Here is a 19028-nt window from a genome sequence, read left to right as displayed (position 1 = left end):
TTTGATAGTAAATATTGCGTTAAGACCCAATGAATGTCTCACAAGTCATAGACCGGTAGACATTGGCTAGCTTGTTATAGCAAAAGCTGTGTTAAGACCCCCAAGTTCTAGTGCAACAGACACTGACACCCACAAAAAAGTTGTGTTAAGACCCCCAAGTCCTAGTGCAGTAGACACTGACCAATCTGATAGTAAAGATTACATTAAGACCCAGCAAATGTCTCATAAGTTGTAGACCGGTAGACATTGGCCAGCTTGTTAGCAAAAGCTATGTTAAGACCTTGGTTGAGTCAAATAACCTCTACCCTTAGATTGCTGAGGATAGCAATCTAGTAAGCGGGGGTGAGTGTTAGGGCTGCCAAAAACATCTATATAGGGAGTAGTAGTGACTCTAAGTTTTGCTTGGTTTCCACTTTACGTGTGATTCCCAATACCTAGTGGTGAATCCTCTTATGTGCGGTGTCATGAGGGTGTAGTCCTAGGATGTGCCTATGTTATACTGTTTCTTTGATTGAATAATACAAGAGTATACCTTGCTCTCACATATTGTGTTACCTTTCTATGCCGTATTGAGTGAGTGATAAATGCGGGTGCATCACACCGCAATGGCATAGAGGAAGGTTTTCTACTAGGGAAGAGATTCAATTCGAAAGTCGAAATCGTCATCACAAGCTTGGGAGTAGCCGCCGCTAGAGTCTAGGGGCAAAGATTTCAACGTTGAAAGCTTAAAAAAAAAGCGACTTCACCCTTATCGACATGCAGGACAAGAGATATTTTGAGTGCTGCTAATAAGTGCGCCTAGTAACAATCAGCTCATTATCAGCCCATTATTATTCACGGTGTCGTGCTGTGGACGGAAGTGCACGCTAGCACATTTACAGCATCGTGCTAATGGTTCTGATAGGGGAACAGGCCCGAGCTATGGAGGAAGGTGCGGGGGCCGTGTTGCTGGTTACCGTTGGGCTGCTACTGGTAGGGTTTGTGGTGGAGAGGCTGTGGAGGACGTTATGGTGGGAGCCATTGAGCATCAAGCGAGCCTTCGAGGGGCAAGGCGTCACGTGCCTGCCCTATCGGCCGCTGGTGGGGAACCTGCCGGAGATTTCCAGAATGTTCGAGGCCGCCCTCTCGTCTCCTCCTGAGCTGCCTCACGGCTGCCACGACATCGCCCCTCGCATCTTGCCCCATTACTGTCGGTGGAAGAAAGAGCTCGGTACGCATCATTAGATCGCTCTTCTTCCGTCCCATTGATTCTGACAACGTTAATGACGTATATTCTAATTGCTTCGAGGCTCAACTTAGATGGCTTCTTACTCGAAAAAACTTACATGGCTTCTTTCTCTCTCGAGTAGAGAAGATTGGCGTGACCATCATGCATGGTGCTATCCTCTCTCACAATACATGAACATTAATCAACCAAAACGTTGAGAAGGGCACACAATAGAGCAAGAATGCAAGAGACCAGACATGGCTGTGGAAAATCCTCGAGGGGAGATGAGACAAGGGCCTAGCGATCTTGTTAGCTAGGAAGCAAGGTAATCTAAAGTCGCTTAAAGGACTATATACAAGCATTTAAGGGGCTGTATGAACAGAAATCCGAATAGATGTGCACACTGTAGTAACATGGGACCAGTTTTGGGGTTGGGAACAAGAACGAGAGTAGGAATCACCGTCCTGTCTCACCACGAGAGGGAACTCTAACATGGAGACGGAACTGGGAGGGTATGAAGCTGGGATGGGATTGGGACAAGAAGCGAGAAAATGGCCATTCCATGCTTACTATGGTATGCACTTGCTTCTCATGAATGACAGCTAGCTCAAAACTGCAGTATCGCTCTGCGACATGTAGTGTCTTTATTTGGAACTAGGCTCTCCATTGCCTTGTGGACATGGATTCCCCTCTTCGAGTGATTGAGTTTCCTATTTCAAGAAAGCTGGGCCCTAGCTTTCAATAACCAAGGTCGTAGAAAGCTCAGTTTACATGATCAAATGCCTTTTCAAGATCAAGTTGAAGCATAACCTCCTGCTGACTTGAGGCTTTGGCATAATCAATCACCAATTGAACATTAAAAATGTTAAGCATTATATTTTGACCCTTAATGAAACCATATTGACGTGGATGAACCAAGTGCGGGAATACTTTTTGCAATCTCTTGACAATGATTTTAGAGAAGATTTTATACAAAGAACCCATAACAGAAATGGATCTTCATTATTTCAAACATGTCAGAGAGGGAACCTTAGGCAATAACCGAATGATAGCAATCTTTCAATCTAAAGGCATCCTACCGGAATTCCACACTTGCTGACACAGGTGACTCAATGGGTCCCTAAGCTGCTCAACATGGATTAAAAACAACTCATTAGGAAGCCCATCCTGTTGCCATCTTGTCATTGAATATTCTAGTTTTATATTTCTCAATATTTTAAAAAAAAATTATGTTATTTTTTCAATAAATTTTCTTATTTACAAATAGATGACCTCTTGTGTATGAGAACTTATCGCCTTTCTATTTTTATTAATTTCTACAATGGACTAGTTTATTGGGTCTCAATGCTAGCACAACGAGTTGTGTCTTGGCTAAACATTATGTGGCACTGGTTGACCTAATTGCCTTAGATATGGGCCCCATTGATGTTGTATTGGGTTGTGATTGGCTGAAAAAATTGGGAAAAATTGCTATGGACTTCTCTCAGCTCTACATGGAGTTTATGATGCATAAACATCCCATTCACCTAGAGGGACTTCAAGATCATGCTGATTTTCAGCTCATTACAACAGAGCAACTCAAACGGGAGTTTAAGAAATGCTCACAAATCTTTGTTTTGCAATTGAATAAGGAAAATTCCGGTCAGCCCTCTGCAATATCTAATGATTCAGACTTGCAAGCCTTACTTGAGGAGTACAGTGACCTATTTCAGATGCATACAACTCTTTCCCCTAAGAGGCAAGTGGACCACCCACTTGATTTAGAGTCCTGCCACGGAACTAGTGCTTATATGCTCGTATGCGGTCCTATGCTTAATGTCTAAGAGTGTGTATAGTGCCCAAGTCCCGTGAGTGTTTCTATGTGAGTATCCTAAGGGTGCTAGTGTGCTTGCAAACTTGCGACTAGGTGGACATGTGTGTTTCTATCTTAGTGTCGTGCCTAAGTATGTGTATGATGGGGGTGTGATTTGTGCAATGCCCTATTTGTGTATTGTGCATGTTTCTTTGTGTGACTAAGTTTGTCTCTTGGAGTGTTTCATTGCGCACGCAATGCCTAGTGCGACTAACCGTGTGGTATGTTTGTTATGTGTGATGGCTAGTGCGTGTATGCGTGTGTGCGTGTGGGGTAGCTTAATGTGTTGTGCGGAGTGTTAAGTGTGTGTGTGTGGTGTAGCTTAATGTGCTGTGTAGAGCATTAGTGTGATGTCTAATGTGACTAAGAGTGGTGTGTAACTTGGTGGTGAAGTGTAATGCCCTATGTGCTTAGTGAGTGTGCAGGTGGGTTTGAGTGCGTGTATAGTTGGTCATTGTGAGTGTGAGTTGTGTCCATTGTGAAGTGTGCTCTATGTGCCTAGTGAGTGTGCAGATGGGTTTGAGGGTGTATAGTTGTGTCTATTGTGTATGACATGTGCGCATGTTTTGTGACAATGCCTTAGCAAATGAGCAAGAACAAAATACCAATTGGTTGTTATGTGACCAGAGTTGCTTGCCAATGGAAGAGGTAAGAGGGCTGGGAAAAAAGAGGTGCGGGGAATTGTGGGAGGGAATGAGTTGTGTGGATTGAAGAGAGAGGAGAAGATAAGGAAAAATAGGGCTGGTTGGGATGGTAGTCAAGAAGGATAGGCTAGAAGAGAGAGAAGGAAAGATGCCATAAATTCTTGTTGTTTGATTACATGTGCATTCAATACATTTCTCTTTAGGGGATAAGTTGAATTTTGGGCCATCTATAATTTAGGCTTGGAACTTGTCATACTCCAATCATACTTGCATACTTGTGTACGTATGATAAGTTGAGAAACCCTTCACCCTTCACCCGTAGTTTGCGTTTTTGCATTTTGCGTTTAGGGTTTCCTTGTATCACATTCACTTCATGATTTAGATCTTCATCAATCCATTTATCAGAGTTTCTCTCTCTTCTCTTTTCTTCTCCATGTTTGCTAAGTTCACTCAATGTTTCTCCTTGCAAACCCTATTGTCTTGCTGGTATGTCATCCTTTGACATGGTATTAGAGTTGGATCTGCTCAAACAACGGCAAAGATCCTCCACTCCAGTGAAGGCAAAGATCGGTAGCGGGTTCGGCATCCACTTCTCTTCTTTTTCCACTGCATCAATATCTCGTTTTTGCAGGTTTTAGGTGTTTTCAGCTTGCTGCCCACACCCCTTTTGCGGAGGACATGGCAGTCTCAGCTGTCCCTTGCTATCATCTACAGTCTGGCGCCTGTTTCTAGCCTTCCATCCGCAGTTTGCAGCTGTTTAGTGATTGTTGTTGATTACTCTCCATTCAGAAAACAATCTCATTTTTATAGATTGCAGGTATTTTAGCTTGCTGCCCATACCCCGGATGCGGAGGACATTGTAGTTCAAGCTGGCCATTGTTGTCTACAACAGTCTGGCGTATGTTTTCAGCCTGCTATACTATTCGGAGCTGATTTTAGCATATTGACTGCTGTTGTTGGTTTTTCTTGCGTTTCTAGTCTTTCTCTTTCTTGTAGCTTGCGTTTTTAGTCTTTCTCTCTCCTCACTTGCGTTTTTAGTCTTTCTCTCTCATCACCTGCATTTTTCTATTGGTTGCAACCTCTTACTCTGCTGGTCCCATCCTTCCACTTGCAGCCTAGTTTCAGCCCTTTCACTACCCTCCCACCTCTTGAGGTGGAAATTACGGTTTGTGCTTCACATTGCCCTTACACCCCTTGAGGCGGACATTGTGGTTCGCGGTTTATGGTAGCTGACCTCTTCCTTCTTCAAGAAGGACACTGGTATCCATGGCTTCTTTATCAACAGATGACCAGACTATTGGGTGCTCCTACTGTGGTATCATTGGACACACCACCGAAGCTTGCCAACTTCGACCTTTGCTCCCTATCCCCTCGGAGTATATGCATCTTCCACCAGGCACTCCTTGTGCCATCTCTCCTTTTTGGGCCACAGAGAACGTTGTACATCGATTATTAGAGTACTATGCTCAAGGCAATAAGACGCATTCGATGCGCACTAAGTCCTTTCGAGCACATGGAGGATCGATTGGCGCTACGACCTAGAGATTGTCGCAATGCAAGTGGCAATCTTCTCCCACCTATTTTCGAATACAGTGGCTATCTTGGCCCGGGGTTTTGCAGTTTGCTCCATCGAGAGATAGCGATTGTTTGATATCGTCTCCTTGTCAATCCGCTCCTTCAAGTGACACTGGTTGCTCGATTTCTTCCTCTTCTTTGGCTATTCAGTTTGCTTCCCGGAATATATGCATCTTCCACCAGGCACTCCTTGTGCCACCTCTCCTTTTTGGGCTACAAGAGAATGATCTACATCAGCTATTAGAGTACTATGCTCAAGGCAATAAGGCTCATCTGATGCGCACTAAGTCCTTTCGAGTACATGGAGGATTGATTGACGCTACGACCTCTTGGACATTGTCGCAATGCTAGTAGCAATCTTCTTCCACCTATTTTCGGGTATAGTGGCTACCATGGCCCGGGGTTCTGTAGTTCGCTTCATCGAGAGAGCGATTGTTAGATATCGACTCCTTGTCAATCCGCTCCTTCGAGAGACAGTGGTTGCTCAATTTCTTCCTCTTCTTCGGCTACCCAGTCTGCTCCACTGAGAGACAACGACTGTTGCCTACCTCTTGCTCATTTTGAGCCCCACTCTTCCCTACTCGTGACTACTTAGGTTCGAGAGGCTACCTCTGGGAGCTCTTCGGCACCCCAAATACCTTCTTCGGCATGACTGATAGCACTTCCTTTGTCATCAGACATTTCGGAGTCCATGATCCATGAGTTTTTGGATTCCCTATCTACTTTAGAGGGGGATAATCTTCTTTGCTCCTTAAGGGGAAATCTGTTGAAAAACCCTTCACCCTTCACCTGCAGTTTGTGTCTTTTGCGTTTCTGCGGTTTGTATTTAGGGTTTGCAGTCCCAAAAAGGGCGCTATCCTAGATTGACTATGCCTATTTATAGACCACTCTCGTTCATTCCTCATGGTTGATTCATTCAGTCCGTCACCTCTTCTCTCCAGCTTCTCCTCTACCCTCACACCCCTTCAGGAGGACGTTGCGGTTTATGATTCGTGGCTATCTTCATTATCTTCCTTGTGCTATGGCACCCTTGTTTCCTTGTATCACATTCACTCCATGGTTTAGATCTTTACTATTCCATTCATGAGAGTTTATTCTCTCTTCTATTCTCTTCTTCATGTTTGCCGAGTTCACTCCGTGTTCCTCCCCGCAAACCCTACTGTCTCACTGGTACGTCATCTTTTGACATGGTATTAGAGCTGGATCCGCTCAAATAGTGGCAAAGATCCTCCATTCCAGTGAAGGCAAAGACCGGTGGCGGGTCCGGCATCCACTTCTCTTTTTCTTCCGTTGCATCAAAATCTCGTTTTATGGATTTCAGGTGTTTCATCTTGTTGTCCACATCCCGTTCATGGAGGACATCTCAGCCAAAGCTGTCCATTGCTGTCTCCATCAGTTAGCGTCTGATTTCGAGTCCTCTTCTCGCAGTTTGGAGCTGATTCCAGCTAGGCAAATGTTCTTGTGCAGACCTGCTGCTGTACAACTTGCCATGTCATCACAGTCCTGTTGCCTGCGTTTTTAGTCTTTCTCTCACATGTTGCCCACGTTTTTAGTCTTTCTCTCTCTTGCAAGCTGTCTTGTCTACGTTTTTAGTCTCTCACTTGTTTTCTACGTTTTTAGTCTTTCTCTCTCCTGCAAACCGTCTTGCCTGCATTTTTAGTCTCTCTTCTCACCTGCGTTTTTCTATTGGTTGCAATCTCTTATTGTTGGTCACATCCTCCTCCCACTGGCAGCTCACTTTCCACTGTCCTCCCACCCGTTGAGATGGACATTGCGGTTCATGCTTCACACTATCCTCACACTCCTTGAGGTGGATATTGCAGTTCATGGTTCATGGTGGTTGACCTCTTCCTTCTTTAGCAAGGCACACTGGTATCCATGGCTTCTTTACCAATAGATGACCAAACTACTGGGTGCTCCTATTGTGGCATCATTGGACACACCACCAATGCTTGCCGACCTCGACCTTTGCTTCCCACCCCTCCGGAGTACATGCATCTTCCACTAGACACTCCTTGTGCCACCTCTCCTTTCTGGGCCACAGAGATTGTTCTACATCGGCTATCAGAGTACTATGCTCAAGGTAATAAGATGCATTCATTGCGCACAAAGTCCTTTCGAGCACATGGAGGATCGATTGGTGCTACGATCTCCTGGAGATGGGTGCAATGCCAGCGGCAGTCTTCTCCCACCTATTTTCGGGTACAGTGGCTACCATGGCTCGTGGTTTTGCAATCCACTCTATCGAGAGACAGTGATTATTTGATACCGTCTCCTCATTAGCTCGCTTCTTCGAGAGACAATGGCTGCTTGACTCCTTCTTCTTCTTCAGCTACCCAATCCGCTCCATTGAGAGACTACGATTGTTGCCCACCTCTTGTTTATTCTGAGCCCCATCCTTCCCCACACTCGACTACTCAGGTTCGAGAGGCTATCTCTGGGAGCTCTTCGGCACCCGCACCCTAGATACCTTCTTCGGCTTGACCGGCAGCACTTCCTTCGTCATCAGACATTTCAGAGTTTGTGATCCATGAGTTTTTGGATTCCCTATCTACTTATTCTTTGCTCTCAGAGGGGGCATCTACTTCTTCTTCGACTTCACCGGGGGCCCCTCCACTTCCCACGTCAGAGGGAGAACCTACTCCACATGAAGCTCTTTACTCATCCTCTACTTTCTTGGGGTGGCTGTCTTCGACCAGTCATCTCTTCTATTGATACTGAGGATCTTCAGGTACCACCTAGATCGAGACCTCGGAGGTTTAGCCGCGATTTGTTGACAAGGCCTTAGTATTCCTTCCAGCATGGATGCATGGAGCTAGTGGCTTCTCTCTTGAGGTTGAGTTTCGGGTTCTCTAGTTCACTTTTTCTACTATTTTTTACTGTAGGTTACCTTTCAGGTGGAAATCTTGGATATTCGGGATTCCCTATTTCTTCTTTCTCCTCCTCTCTTTTTGCCTTGGTCACTTGGTCAGCATGGAGCCACCTCCCGAGCTCGAGTACGGGCATATCCTTATAGTTCTCGGCACCACACAAAGTTCGACATTCCTCCATGAGGGCGCTTGGGCAAGTGAACAATTTCCCCACGAGGGACACTGCCCAAGTGACACTCGCTGCATAAGTATTCTTCAACATGTAGCACTGCATCTTCACCTCACTCTACTCTTGTTTTCCTTTTTGGGCTTGAGAGGGGGTGTTGAGAAACCCTTCACCCTTCACCTGTAGTTTGCGTTTTTTGCATTTGTGCGGTTTGCGTTTAGGGTTTGCAGCCCCAAAAGGGGGCGCCATCCTAGACTGACTATGGCTATTTATAGGTCACTCTCTCATTCATTCTCACGGCTGATTCATTCAGTTCGTCACCTCTTCTCTCCAGCCTCTCCACTACCCTCATACCCCTTTAAGAGGACATTGCGGTTCGTGGTTTGTGGCTGTCTTCATTATCTTCCTTGTGCTACGGCACCCTTGTTCCCTTGTATCACATTCACTCCATGATTTAGATCTTCATCATTCCATTCATCAGAGTTTCTTCTCTCTTTTCTACTTTTCTCCATGTTTGCCGAGTTCACTCCGTGTTCCTCCCCGCAAACCCTACTGTCTCGCTGGTACGCCATCTTTTAATAGCATCTACATCTATTGCGACTTCAGCGGGGGCTTCTATTCCTCTAGTTTCAATGCGAGTCTCCACCCACCCCTCAATCCTTCGCACACCTTGGTGGAGGCCTTTTACCTTCTTCTTCTAACCTTGGATGGGGTGGCTTCCTTCTAGCGGTCATCTCAACTATTGATTCCCAGGATCTTGAGGATCTATCTAGATCAAGGCCTTGGAGGTTCAGCCGTGACTTGGTGACTCGGCCTTTGTATTCCTTCCCGTATGGATGCACGGAGCTAGTGGCTTCTCTCCTGAGGTTGAGTTTCGGGTTCTCTAGTTCACCATGTCTATTGTTCTTTACTACAGGTTACCTTTCAGGTGGAAATCTTGGATCTCAGGGATCCTCTACATCTTCTTCCTCCTCTTCTCCTTGCCTTAGTTACTTGGTCGGCATGGAGCCAACTCTAGAAGAGATTGAGTACAGGCATATCCTTATGGTTCTCGACACCACACAAAGTCCGATGTTCCTCCTCTACATTGCATGTTTTCATCATCTTTGTACTAGTGCACTTGGGCAAGTGAACAATTCTCCCACGAGGGACACTGTCCAAGTAGCACCTGTTGCATGAGCATTCTTCAGTATGTAGCATTCTATGTCCACCTCACTCTTCTTTTCTTTCCCTTTTTGGGCTTGAGAGGGGGTGTTGAGAAACCCTTCACCCTTCACCCGCAGTTTATGTTTTTGCGTTTTGGGTTTGTGGCCTTGAAAAGGGGCGCCATCCTAATTGACTGTGCCTATTTATAGGCCACTCTGTCATTCATTCCTTACGGTTGATTCATTCAGTCCATCACCTCTTCTCTCTAGCCTCTCCACTACCCTCACACCCCTTTAGGAGGACATTGCAGTTTGTGGTTCGTGGCTGTCTTCATTATCTTCCTTGTGCTATGGCACCCTTGTTCCCTTGTATCACATTCACTCCATGATTAAGATCTTCATCATTCCATTTATTAGAGTTTCTTCTCTCTTCTCTTCTCTTCCCCATGTTTGCCGAGTTCACTCCGTGTTCCAACCCGCAAACCCCTTGCAGACCTAGTATTTTATGTGCTTATTTATGGGAAGGCTCCCTCCTCCATAGTCAGTCACTTCATTCGCATCCCTACTGTCTCGTTGGTACGTCATCTTTTGACATGATATATGGAAACACATGAAAGAAACTTTGTGTGTGAGTGTTTTGGATGTAGAGATAAGAGATCCTATCATTGGGCGCGTTTTTAAGTAATTGGGCACGTATGGTGGGACCTAGGTGATGGAAAAATCAAGTGAACAATCAAAATAGCCTCGAAGTGAAAGCATGCATATAGATGTGGAAATGTGGATGGATGAACGATAAAAAAGAATAGTGTATGCCTTGCATATCCAGGATGTGCAGGGCAGGCTCAACTAGTAATGATCTGACTACATCATCGATGAAGGGTTAAACCAACTGGTTGGTTGTGTCAACTAGCTTAGATGCTAGGAGCCAATGGCATGGCAGTGGCTAGTGTTGAAGACCTGTCTTGGATAGGATAGTGGGGTGGCTTCAAGGATTCAAAGGAAAGAGTGTTGGATCAAGCTTTGGCTGTAAGCAGCTGACACTTCGTACAAAACTACAACTGATGAGGATCCCTTCTGCCTTTTGGGTTCTCTTATCCCTTTCATGAGTGGTGGAATCAGGACCTAATGTCTCACACCAAGGAAACAAGGTAAGTAACTAAGCCAATCATTACAAATGTAGTGCAGAGCAAATGCATGATATCAGCAACCATAATGGCATGAGAATGTATAATCATAAGCTTATGTACATAAAATATAATCAAGCAATGTAAATTATCAGTTGATAAAAAGAAGTGATTCACAGCCAACAGACTGGATGAATTGTGTAACAAAAGGAGGGAATCAATGTGATGATACCTTGCTTGAGGAGCTTGCTTCAAGCCATAAAGGGCCTTCTAGCAATATACACAATGCTCATGACTTATGATCAAAGCCTTGGGCTGCTCCACATACCTCTTCTGGAATCTCACCTTTTGGGAAGGTGATGAAAGAGGTGAGTACAAAACTGACAAGGAAGAATGATACCTTGCTTGAGGAGCTTGCTTCAAGCCATAAAGGGCCTTCTAGCAATATAGACAATACTCATGACTTATGACCAAACCCTTGGGCTGCTCCACATACCTCTTCTGGAATCTCACCTTTTAGGAAGGTGGTGAAAGCTCTGTTGCTGCTACTGTAGTGCCACTTGGTGTTTCTGAAGCGCCACTTGTTGCTCATGGCTTGCAGGCCCTTCTAACCTTTGTTACTTGAGCATCATCCCATCATGCCTTCCATGTTTAGATCAATCCATAGTAGAGGGAAGTGTTCAATCTCGTCTGGTGCCCTGGAGAGGAACTCTATTCTGCATTAAATGTAACACTTACTATAATCAGTACCAGAAATATCTATTAGTGGAATGCTGAACTGAAGTGGAATATTGAATAGCAGAGTTTAAATGCTGAGAGGTCAGGCTCATCCAAGCATCCAAAAAGATAGTTCTATGCATCTGCAATCCTCTATTAAAAGTAGTGTTAATCTGACCAAACGGGAATGCTGGTACAACTTTGTATCCCACTGCTGGAGTTTGTGCTGTAGCACTTAGGCAAGAGCAGACGCTGATGATGTGATGATGAACTGCAACCGAGGAATTGAAACCTTTTTCAGCATGGTCATTTGACCCCTGGTTTAACTGCCCTGCTAGCCAACTGTTGATGGAACTTTGGTCAAGTCAACTGAATTTGATGTGCTACTCTCTTACGCTGGTACTATGGTCTCTTTCTCTCTTTTTGCTTGTGTGGTATATTCCCCGTGTTGTAGATTAGTAATTAGAGGCACAATGGTGACGCATAGTTGTGATGTATTGTTAGCTCTTTGCAATGCATCACATTAACTTGGACAATTATCTAGGAAGAAACTTTCCGTTTTGGGATTGCCTTTATTGCATTAGAGAACTCATTTGAAGATTGTTATCTGCTCTACAAAATTGGACAGACCAAAGAGTTCATAATGAAGGTGGTTTTTGGGGTTTTTTTTTTTTTTTGAAAACTGTGCTGAAATAAAGTGGGAAACTAAGGATTGATGGAGTCATGATCTAAAAACTGAAACTGTTTTTGTACCTGGTCCACTTGCGATTTGCTGCCAGCCACAACCGCTAATGTGACATTTCCAACTAATTGCTGATGTTTCAGCTATCTTATAGCAGGTCAAGTAGCCTGTTTCTTTGATTGATTGTGTGATACCTCGCTGTTTGTGGGTTAATGATGAGAGGCACATTGCTGATGCTATATTTCTGATCTATTTTTGTTCTCTGTGATCCATCAAAGATCATTCCATCAAAGATCATATGAATGTGATTTTGATCCGAAGGGTAGTGCTTTTTTAAATGTCCTCAGAAGTTAAGCTTCTTGGCAGTATTTTACCTCTGCAGTTTAACCAGGTGAAACTTTCTAGCACCACACAATTGTATAATCAAGAGCTACTTGACAGCTATTCTTGACGATTTACGAGGGTTTCCTATGTGATTAAGTAAAAAATGTTTGAAACTCTTATCTTTTAGATGATTGCAAAAGCATCCATCCTGTATTACAAGCTTTCTGCTTTTAGGCAAAAACATTAGTCTACATACTTCGATTAGGATGGACTTGCTAGTGAGGAGTTGTGACCAGTTCAGTCAGGGGCTAATATTTTCTCCTTAACATATGGTGGTTTCAGGTGATCGGTTTGTCTTTTGGATGGGTTATCGGGCTGTGCTACCTGTGTCTAACCCAGAGCTTATTCGAGAAATTTTGTCCAACAAATTTGGCCATTTTAAGAAGCTCAGTTTGAGACCAGAAGCTAGAGATATGGTGGGTGATTCTGTTGGCTCTCTGGAAGGAGGAAGGTGGGCTCAACATAGGCGAATAGTCGGCCCAGCATTCTTTACCGACAAAATTAAGGTTCTAGATTGAGTTCTTACATCTCAATTTCTTGAAGTCCTTCTTGGCCTCTTAATTTTTGGATGCAACAGTTGGTGTCCCAAGCCCTAACCAGTAATTAGTATTTCATGTTATTCGGTAATTTTTTTCCAGCAAATTTGGCCTTTTTAAGCAGCTCAGTTTGAGACCAGAAACTTGACATACGGTGGGTGAGCTCTCTTGAAAGAGGAAGATGTGGTCAACATAGGCGAATAGTTGGCCCAGCATTCTTTACTGACAAAATTAAGGTTCTGGATCAAGTTCTTACATCTCGATTTCTTGAAGTCCTTTTTACCCTCCTAATTTTGGATGAAACAGTTGGTGTCCCAAGCCCTAATCAGTAATTAGTATTTCATGTCTTAGTTCAAGTGAGGATTCTGGAAGCTGAGGGTCTGAGTTTTAGTTCATTAGTTTGTTTCGATTTACAGGTTGTTTTGGCATGGCTGGGAAAATGTTACACTGCTTGTGCTTGGCAACATGATCTAAAAAGTCACACACCACATAGTCAAACACATTTCTTAATGTCATCATAGCCACATTTTCTTTCTTTCGAAGGGGATAGGAGGAAGGCCTCGAGATACCTACATATCTGCTGAGTTCAGAGACAAAAGTCAGTTAACTGTCAAATCTGCAATAAAGATACAATGCTATTAGCTTAGACAGAGATGGTTAAATTTTTACTAGGACCATAGGCACCATTCATGGCCTCTAAGATTCAAATGCTTTGATGGGGTTGTAGAAGGGAAAGGTTGCTCCAACCTCTTTATTCAAGCATTTATCCTGGAAAAAAGGTCTTATGATCGTTTTGTTGTGAGCTTGCAGCCTAAATGTGTTATTAACCAGGTCTGAACATCATCACGCCAGCTGAGGACGGAGATTGGGAGATATGAGGGCATCGCAGCAGAGAATCATACCTGCCAGCTTTTGAGGATAGAGGCACACTGAGGAGCACTACACATGCCACTGTTCTGTGTGTTGCTAGATTAGGGGAGATAGCACTTTGCCTTCTGAGATGAGTTTGGGAGTACGAGGATCAGAGATGCAAGGGCTGTTTTTGCTGGAGCTCAAACCCCTTGAGACACAGAGGTGCTGCATCTTCAGGCCCATCTGGACAGAGAGTACTCACAAATTTCTTCACCACGGCTGCCACCAGACAGTACTCCTCCTTAGCGACTAGTATTATGATTGCCTTGTGAGCTTGCAGCCGCAATGTGCTTATACCAAGGTCTGCATATCATCAGCCAGCTAAGGATAGAGATAGGGAGATATGAGGGCATCACAGCAGTGAAACATATCTGCCAGCTTTTGGGGACAGAGACAGACTGAGGAGCACTACATTTGCTATTGTACAGTATACTATGAGGTTAGAGGACATTTCTTTTTCACTTCTGAGATGGGTTTGGGCCACCACAGTGGCTCATGGAATATGAGGATCTTGAACGCCTAGGACTATTTTTGCTGGAGCTCAAAAGGCACAGAGAAACCCTCTTGGGATGCAGTGATGTGGCACATTCAGGCCCTTCTGGACAGAGTAATCAGAAACTTCTTCAGCACACCTGCCATCAGAGAGCACTCCAGTCTCTTCCTTGTTAATGATCAAGTCAACAGACATCCCCAAGGGCAGGCCATCCTTACGAGGAGTGTGCGTTTGTGTTTGTGAAGAAGTTTGTCAGTCTGTATGCTTGTGAAGAAGTTTGAATTAATGAATTGAGGTATTTACAAAGGGCCTTCTAACCAACCAAGCTGACTCAAAGACAAGTAGAAACAATACATGGAGTCAAAAGGCTACAACAATCACATGGCTACAAGAATAGAAGGGGATTACGAAGCCGGCACAACTAGGGTGATGTGGATGATATCCATCCATGGAGCAGCCACCTCTTTGAGGATCACACCAGCCGAAACTATGGAACTAACTTGTCATAATAACAATCCATGGATGATATCCATCCATGGAGCAGCCACCTCTTTGAGGATCACACCAACTGAAACTTGTCATAATAACAATCCTTGAACATGGCCCAAATAACCACAGCTACTTGAGGCTGAATCAAAAATAAACGTATTGCGTATCCTCCAAATGTGCCAAAGACTAGTCTAAGGCAAAAAATGGAAAAGGCAATGCTTTGGTTGTAAAGTGACCATGGACAGTATCTTGCCCAAAGCCCAAGAACGGATGATTGTATATTGACATGTCATTGAAGTTCGTACACTAGAAATGAAAACCGAAACCTGTCTAGCAACTCGGCAAGAAATAAAAAGATGAATAGGAGTCTCAACACCTATAGTATAGGAGACATATCTACCATTGGAGACCTTGTGACGGCATAGCATATCCTTTGTGGGGACACCCTTGATAAGAAGCCTCCATATAAGAACTTTCCCTTGGTAAGGAAGCTTAGACCTCCATAATTGAGGCAACTGGTCGTGCCACTTAGCTTTACTATCTTGAATATACCAACTTTATTTGCTTTCTGTCACCCATCTCTAAGCCTGAACCATATAATGATAAATGTGATTGGCTGATCATTTCAGGAAATCATCCAGGCTCATGAAAGCCCAGTGCAACCATGGGGATGGAGCATAATAACGTGGGAGAACCATTTTCTAGCTGCCCATCCTGGTCCCATACTATCCCCATACCATTCTAGTCTCATCCCCATGTTGCAATCCCAACTCGTTGTAATAGAGGATGGCAATTCATGTCCCTGTCCCTATTCCCAAAAACTAGTCCCATGGTACTGTCGGGATGAAGGCTGAACTGCAAGCAGAGTGGAATGTCATCAAAGCTGTTTCTCCAAGTTGGTCCAAATCAGAATGTGCCCTCTGGAGGAACCTGAAAGTATCGATGGATACAGTGCAATGAATAAACCCAAAACTAACTAGGAATGACAGCATCTTGTATAGTCTTCAAACCCAATCATATCATTCTAGTATACTTACCATGCACCGTGTACTTACCAGGCCAGTCAAGCATCTTGGATGTGGCCAAAACCTCAGCTTGCAACGAATTAGCCTCCTTTGTAGTTTTAGGGGGTCACCAAGAAGTGAAGTGGAAGGATCCCCTGCTAGGAAGCGATCAAGTATGAAAGAAGAAAAGACACTGCCATTTTCACTGCTTGAATCAAATTCAGGACATGCCACCAGAGGCCTTACCCCCCCCCACCCCACCCAAAACTTAAAAGATGCCTTAAAGGGAAATGTTGAAGCTGCCTGAATGTGCATTTCAGCCTCGATATTGCTGCATTTTGTCTGCCCTGGCCTTTGATGCAATATTGTCCGGTGCTGATGCAAAAACTTCTTTCTAGCTCTAGACACAAAGCCTCCTACAGCACTTTGGGCAGCTTGCAATACATTTTTTTCAATTTGTTGTTGTTGTGGCATCTAGAACTTTCAACTTTGGTCTTCCTACAAGTTTTCGAAGCATCTTCCCAGTAAATTACTGATTTAACAGGTAATGGCTTCAACAATAACCAGTTGTATCAAGGATAATAATGTGAAGTTGTTGCTGTAGCACATATACTTCATAGAAAGCTCTGGGGCTGGATCATTATCATTTTTGTCTTTCTAACAAAACTGCTGATACAGGCAATGGCTCCAACAATGATCAGTTGTATCAGATGCATGCTGGACAAATGGGACGATTATTTTCTTGCTAATGAAACGGGCACTACTCTAGCTACAGGGAGCTTTGAAGTTAACGTGCAAGAAGAGTTCAAGATGTTGACTGCAGACATAATTGCACATACTGCTTTTGGAAGTAGTTATGAAGAAGGAAAGCTTGTTTTTAAGCTACAACAAGAGCAGCAGATTTTGGTTGCAAAGCTTGGACGCTCAATTCACATTCCTGGATACAGGTATGTTTTATCATGCCGTGCATCTTCAGATCCACAAAGTGCCACCCGGAGAACAATCTCGATTATTGAACAACATTCAGAAATTCTCAAATCACAGCAGAAATTAGACTGCCTGTCTGGAACTTACAAGCAGTTGAGATGCTGATTGATCACTTTACTCCGGTTTTATGTAGCTAATTATCTTTTTCAAGGGAACCAACTGGGAAATAACTTCTGCATGCATGTAGGAAAATCTAATTAAACTTGGCCGTAACCTACCCCTTCCAAAAAGATAACCAGGTTGTGAAGAGGGATTCATACCTGCCTTCTGTCTGCTTTCTGTTTCCAGATTTTTACCCACTCCTCAAAATCGTTATGCTGAGAGAATAAACAGGCAAATAAAGAAACATTTGATGAACATCATCCAAAGTAGAGCAAAGCAAGGCACTGTTGGAAATGACTTGCTGGGGGTCCTTTTGGCTGCTAATAAGAATGAGGTAACTGGATCAAAGAAAAATTTAAGCTTGACCATGGAAGAAATCATGGGTGAATGCAAGACTTTCTTCTTTGCTGGCCATGAGACTACAGCAAATCTGATGACCTGGACAACAATGTTATTGGCCTGCCATCAAGAATGGCAAGAAAAGACCAGGGAGGAAGTGTTGCAGATATGTGGCAAGCAGACTCCGAGTGTGGAATCACTTAACAATATCAAAGTGGTGAGTAACTTTGTGCGCCTTTAGTCCTATATGCTTGAACTGTATCCATTTTCAGGAATGTTCTCACAAAGTGTGATATGTAGGTTAGCATGGTGCTTAATGAAGCATTGAGATTGTACCCACCTGGAGCTATGCTTGTGAGACAGACAGCAAAGGCCATGAAACTGGGCGATATCCTGGTGCCACCCAATGTTGGGCTTTTGATACCTACTCTTTGCTTGCACCATGACACAAGCATATGGGGTGATAGTGCACTAGAATTTGACCCTCATCGATTTGCCAATGGCATTGGAGATGCTTGTAAGGTGCCTTCTGCATTCTTTCCTTTTTCTATGGGTCCTCGTATCTGTATTGGGCAAGCATTTGCATTGCTTGAAGCAAAGCTGATTCTTACCATGATGCTTCAAAGATTTAAGTTCTCTGTTTCTCCTAACTACAAACACACCCCAGGATTAGTGATCACTCTACAACCACAGGCTGGCATGCAGATCATTTTACAGAAGCTAATATAGCCTTGTAATGGGTCAGTTATTGTAAAATTTCAAAACAGTGGTGTCTTAAGACCATGGCTTCTTCAATACTGACTGCTGCTTGGTCTGGAAATGATCTGAATGCATTACCAGCAGTGTGTAAACCAATCGGTAAGATATGTCTGTTCTTGTCAGGGTCTTGGGTTCAAGCCCTAGGAGCAGCTCAAGGCTGGTCTACCTGTATGGGGTGCTGCATGGTACCCTAACAAAATTACATTCCTAATTATGGATGTATCTTGACTAAGCCTCTAATAATATTGTAGTCCTCAGGCTTACAAATGTAAAGGTGTCTTTGCTATTATGGACTCTCATGTTAATGGCTTTTGTGTAAGTTCTTTCTTGGTAGAGCTTTTTAGACGCGAACAGATAATATAGTTATATTATGAAAAAGAAATATGTCCCAAATACAAAATAGAGAATTAGCCCAAGGAGTTTAAAATCCTGGCTAAAGCTCATCTTTCCAGTTTACCTAACCAACAGGAGGAACTCAAAAACCATTTTACTTGGACAGAATGCTAGTCCAGCTGATTTCAGGGCCCTGCTCCCCCATGGGTTTCTTGGATCTGAAATGGACTCAAAAAAATTGAGTGTATCTGATAGGCTCTGGTTTGGAATGCTGGAAACCAAAGATGCAAAAGAGCACATTATCTTGATCACAACCCTGCGGTTTGAGTTTCGAAATAAACTCCTGCCAGACCTAAGATGCTACACAGCCATTCCATAAAGAGTGTGCTTGAGGGACTCCTTGCTGCAACAGGAACATGTCCCATCACTAATGGATCTTTTCTTCAGTTTTTGTCCATAAAGCAGTGCTCCGAAAGCAACTCTCCAAAAAGAGACACGATCTTTCAGAGGCAGCTTAAGAGACCAAATGCCTATCAGTATGTCAAATAGCTTCAAGATTTTGAGTTGAACATGTGAAGGCCAGGAGGTAGATGACCAGCTGCTGATCTTCTTCCCAATTTTCTCCAAGATCCATTTGGTTCTGTTCGACTCTATCGGCCACCCCATGCCAGTTACTTGTTTTTATACTCGATAGCTTGCAGGTGGTCA

The 19028-nt window shown here is 43.8% G+C and overlaps 1 protein-coding gene across 1 annotated transcript; it reads left to right on the top strand.

Annotated features, from left to right (window-relative positions):
• Positions 1–786: 786 nt before the first annotated feature.
• On the top strand, positions 787–18297 carry LOC148031919 (cytochrome P450 CYP72A616-like). Its single transcript, XM_087682508.1, has 5 exons — positions 787–1210; positions 12649–12872; positions 16479–16747; positions 17076–17445; positions 17529–18297. The coding sequence occupies exons 1-5, from the start codon at positions 892–894 to the stop codon at positions 17955–17957; spliced, it is 1611 nt and encodes a 536-aa protein (XP_087538634.1). The 5' UTR covers positions 787–891; the 3' UTR covers positions 17958–18297.
• Positions 18298–19028: the final 731 nt, after the last annotated feature.

The sequence above is a fragment of the Lygodium microphyllum genome, chromosome 8 (genome assembly GCF_053477565.2).
Source record: "Lygodium microphyllum isolate KBCC chromosome 8, Lygodium_microphyllum_v1.1.10, whole genome shotgun sequence".
Classification (NCBI taxonomy): domain Eukaryota; kingdom Viridiplantae; phylum Streptophyta; class Polypodiopsida; order Schizaeales; family Lygodiaceae; genus Lygodium; species Lygodium microphyllum.
The sequence above is the reverse complement of the archived record's forward strand: the minus strand, read 5'-3'. Positions and strand labels throughout refer to the sequence as shown.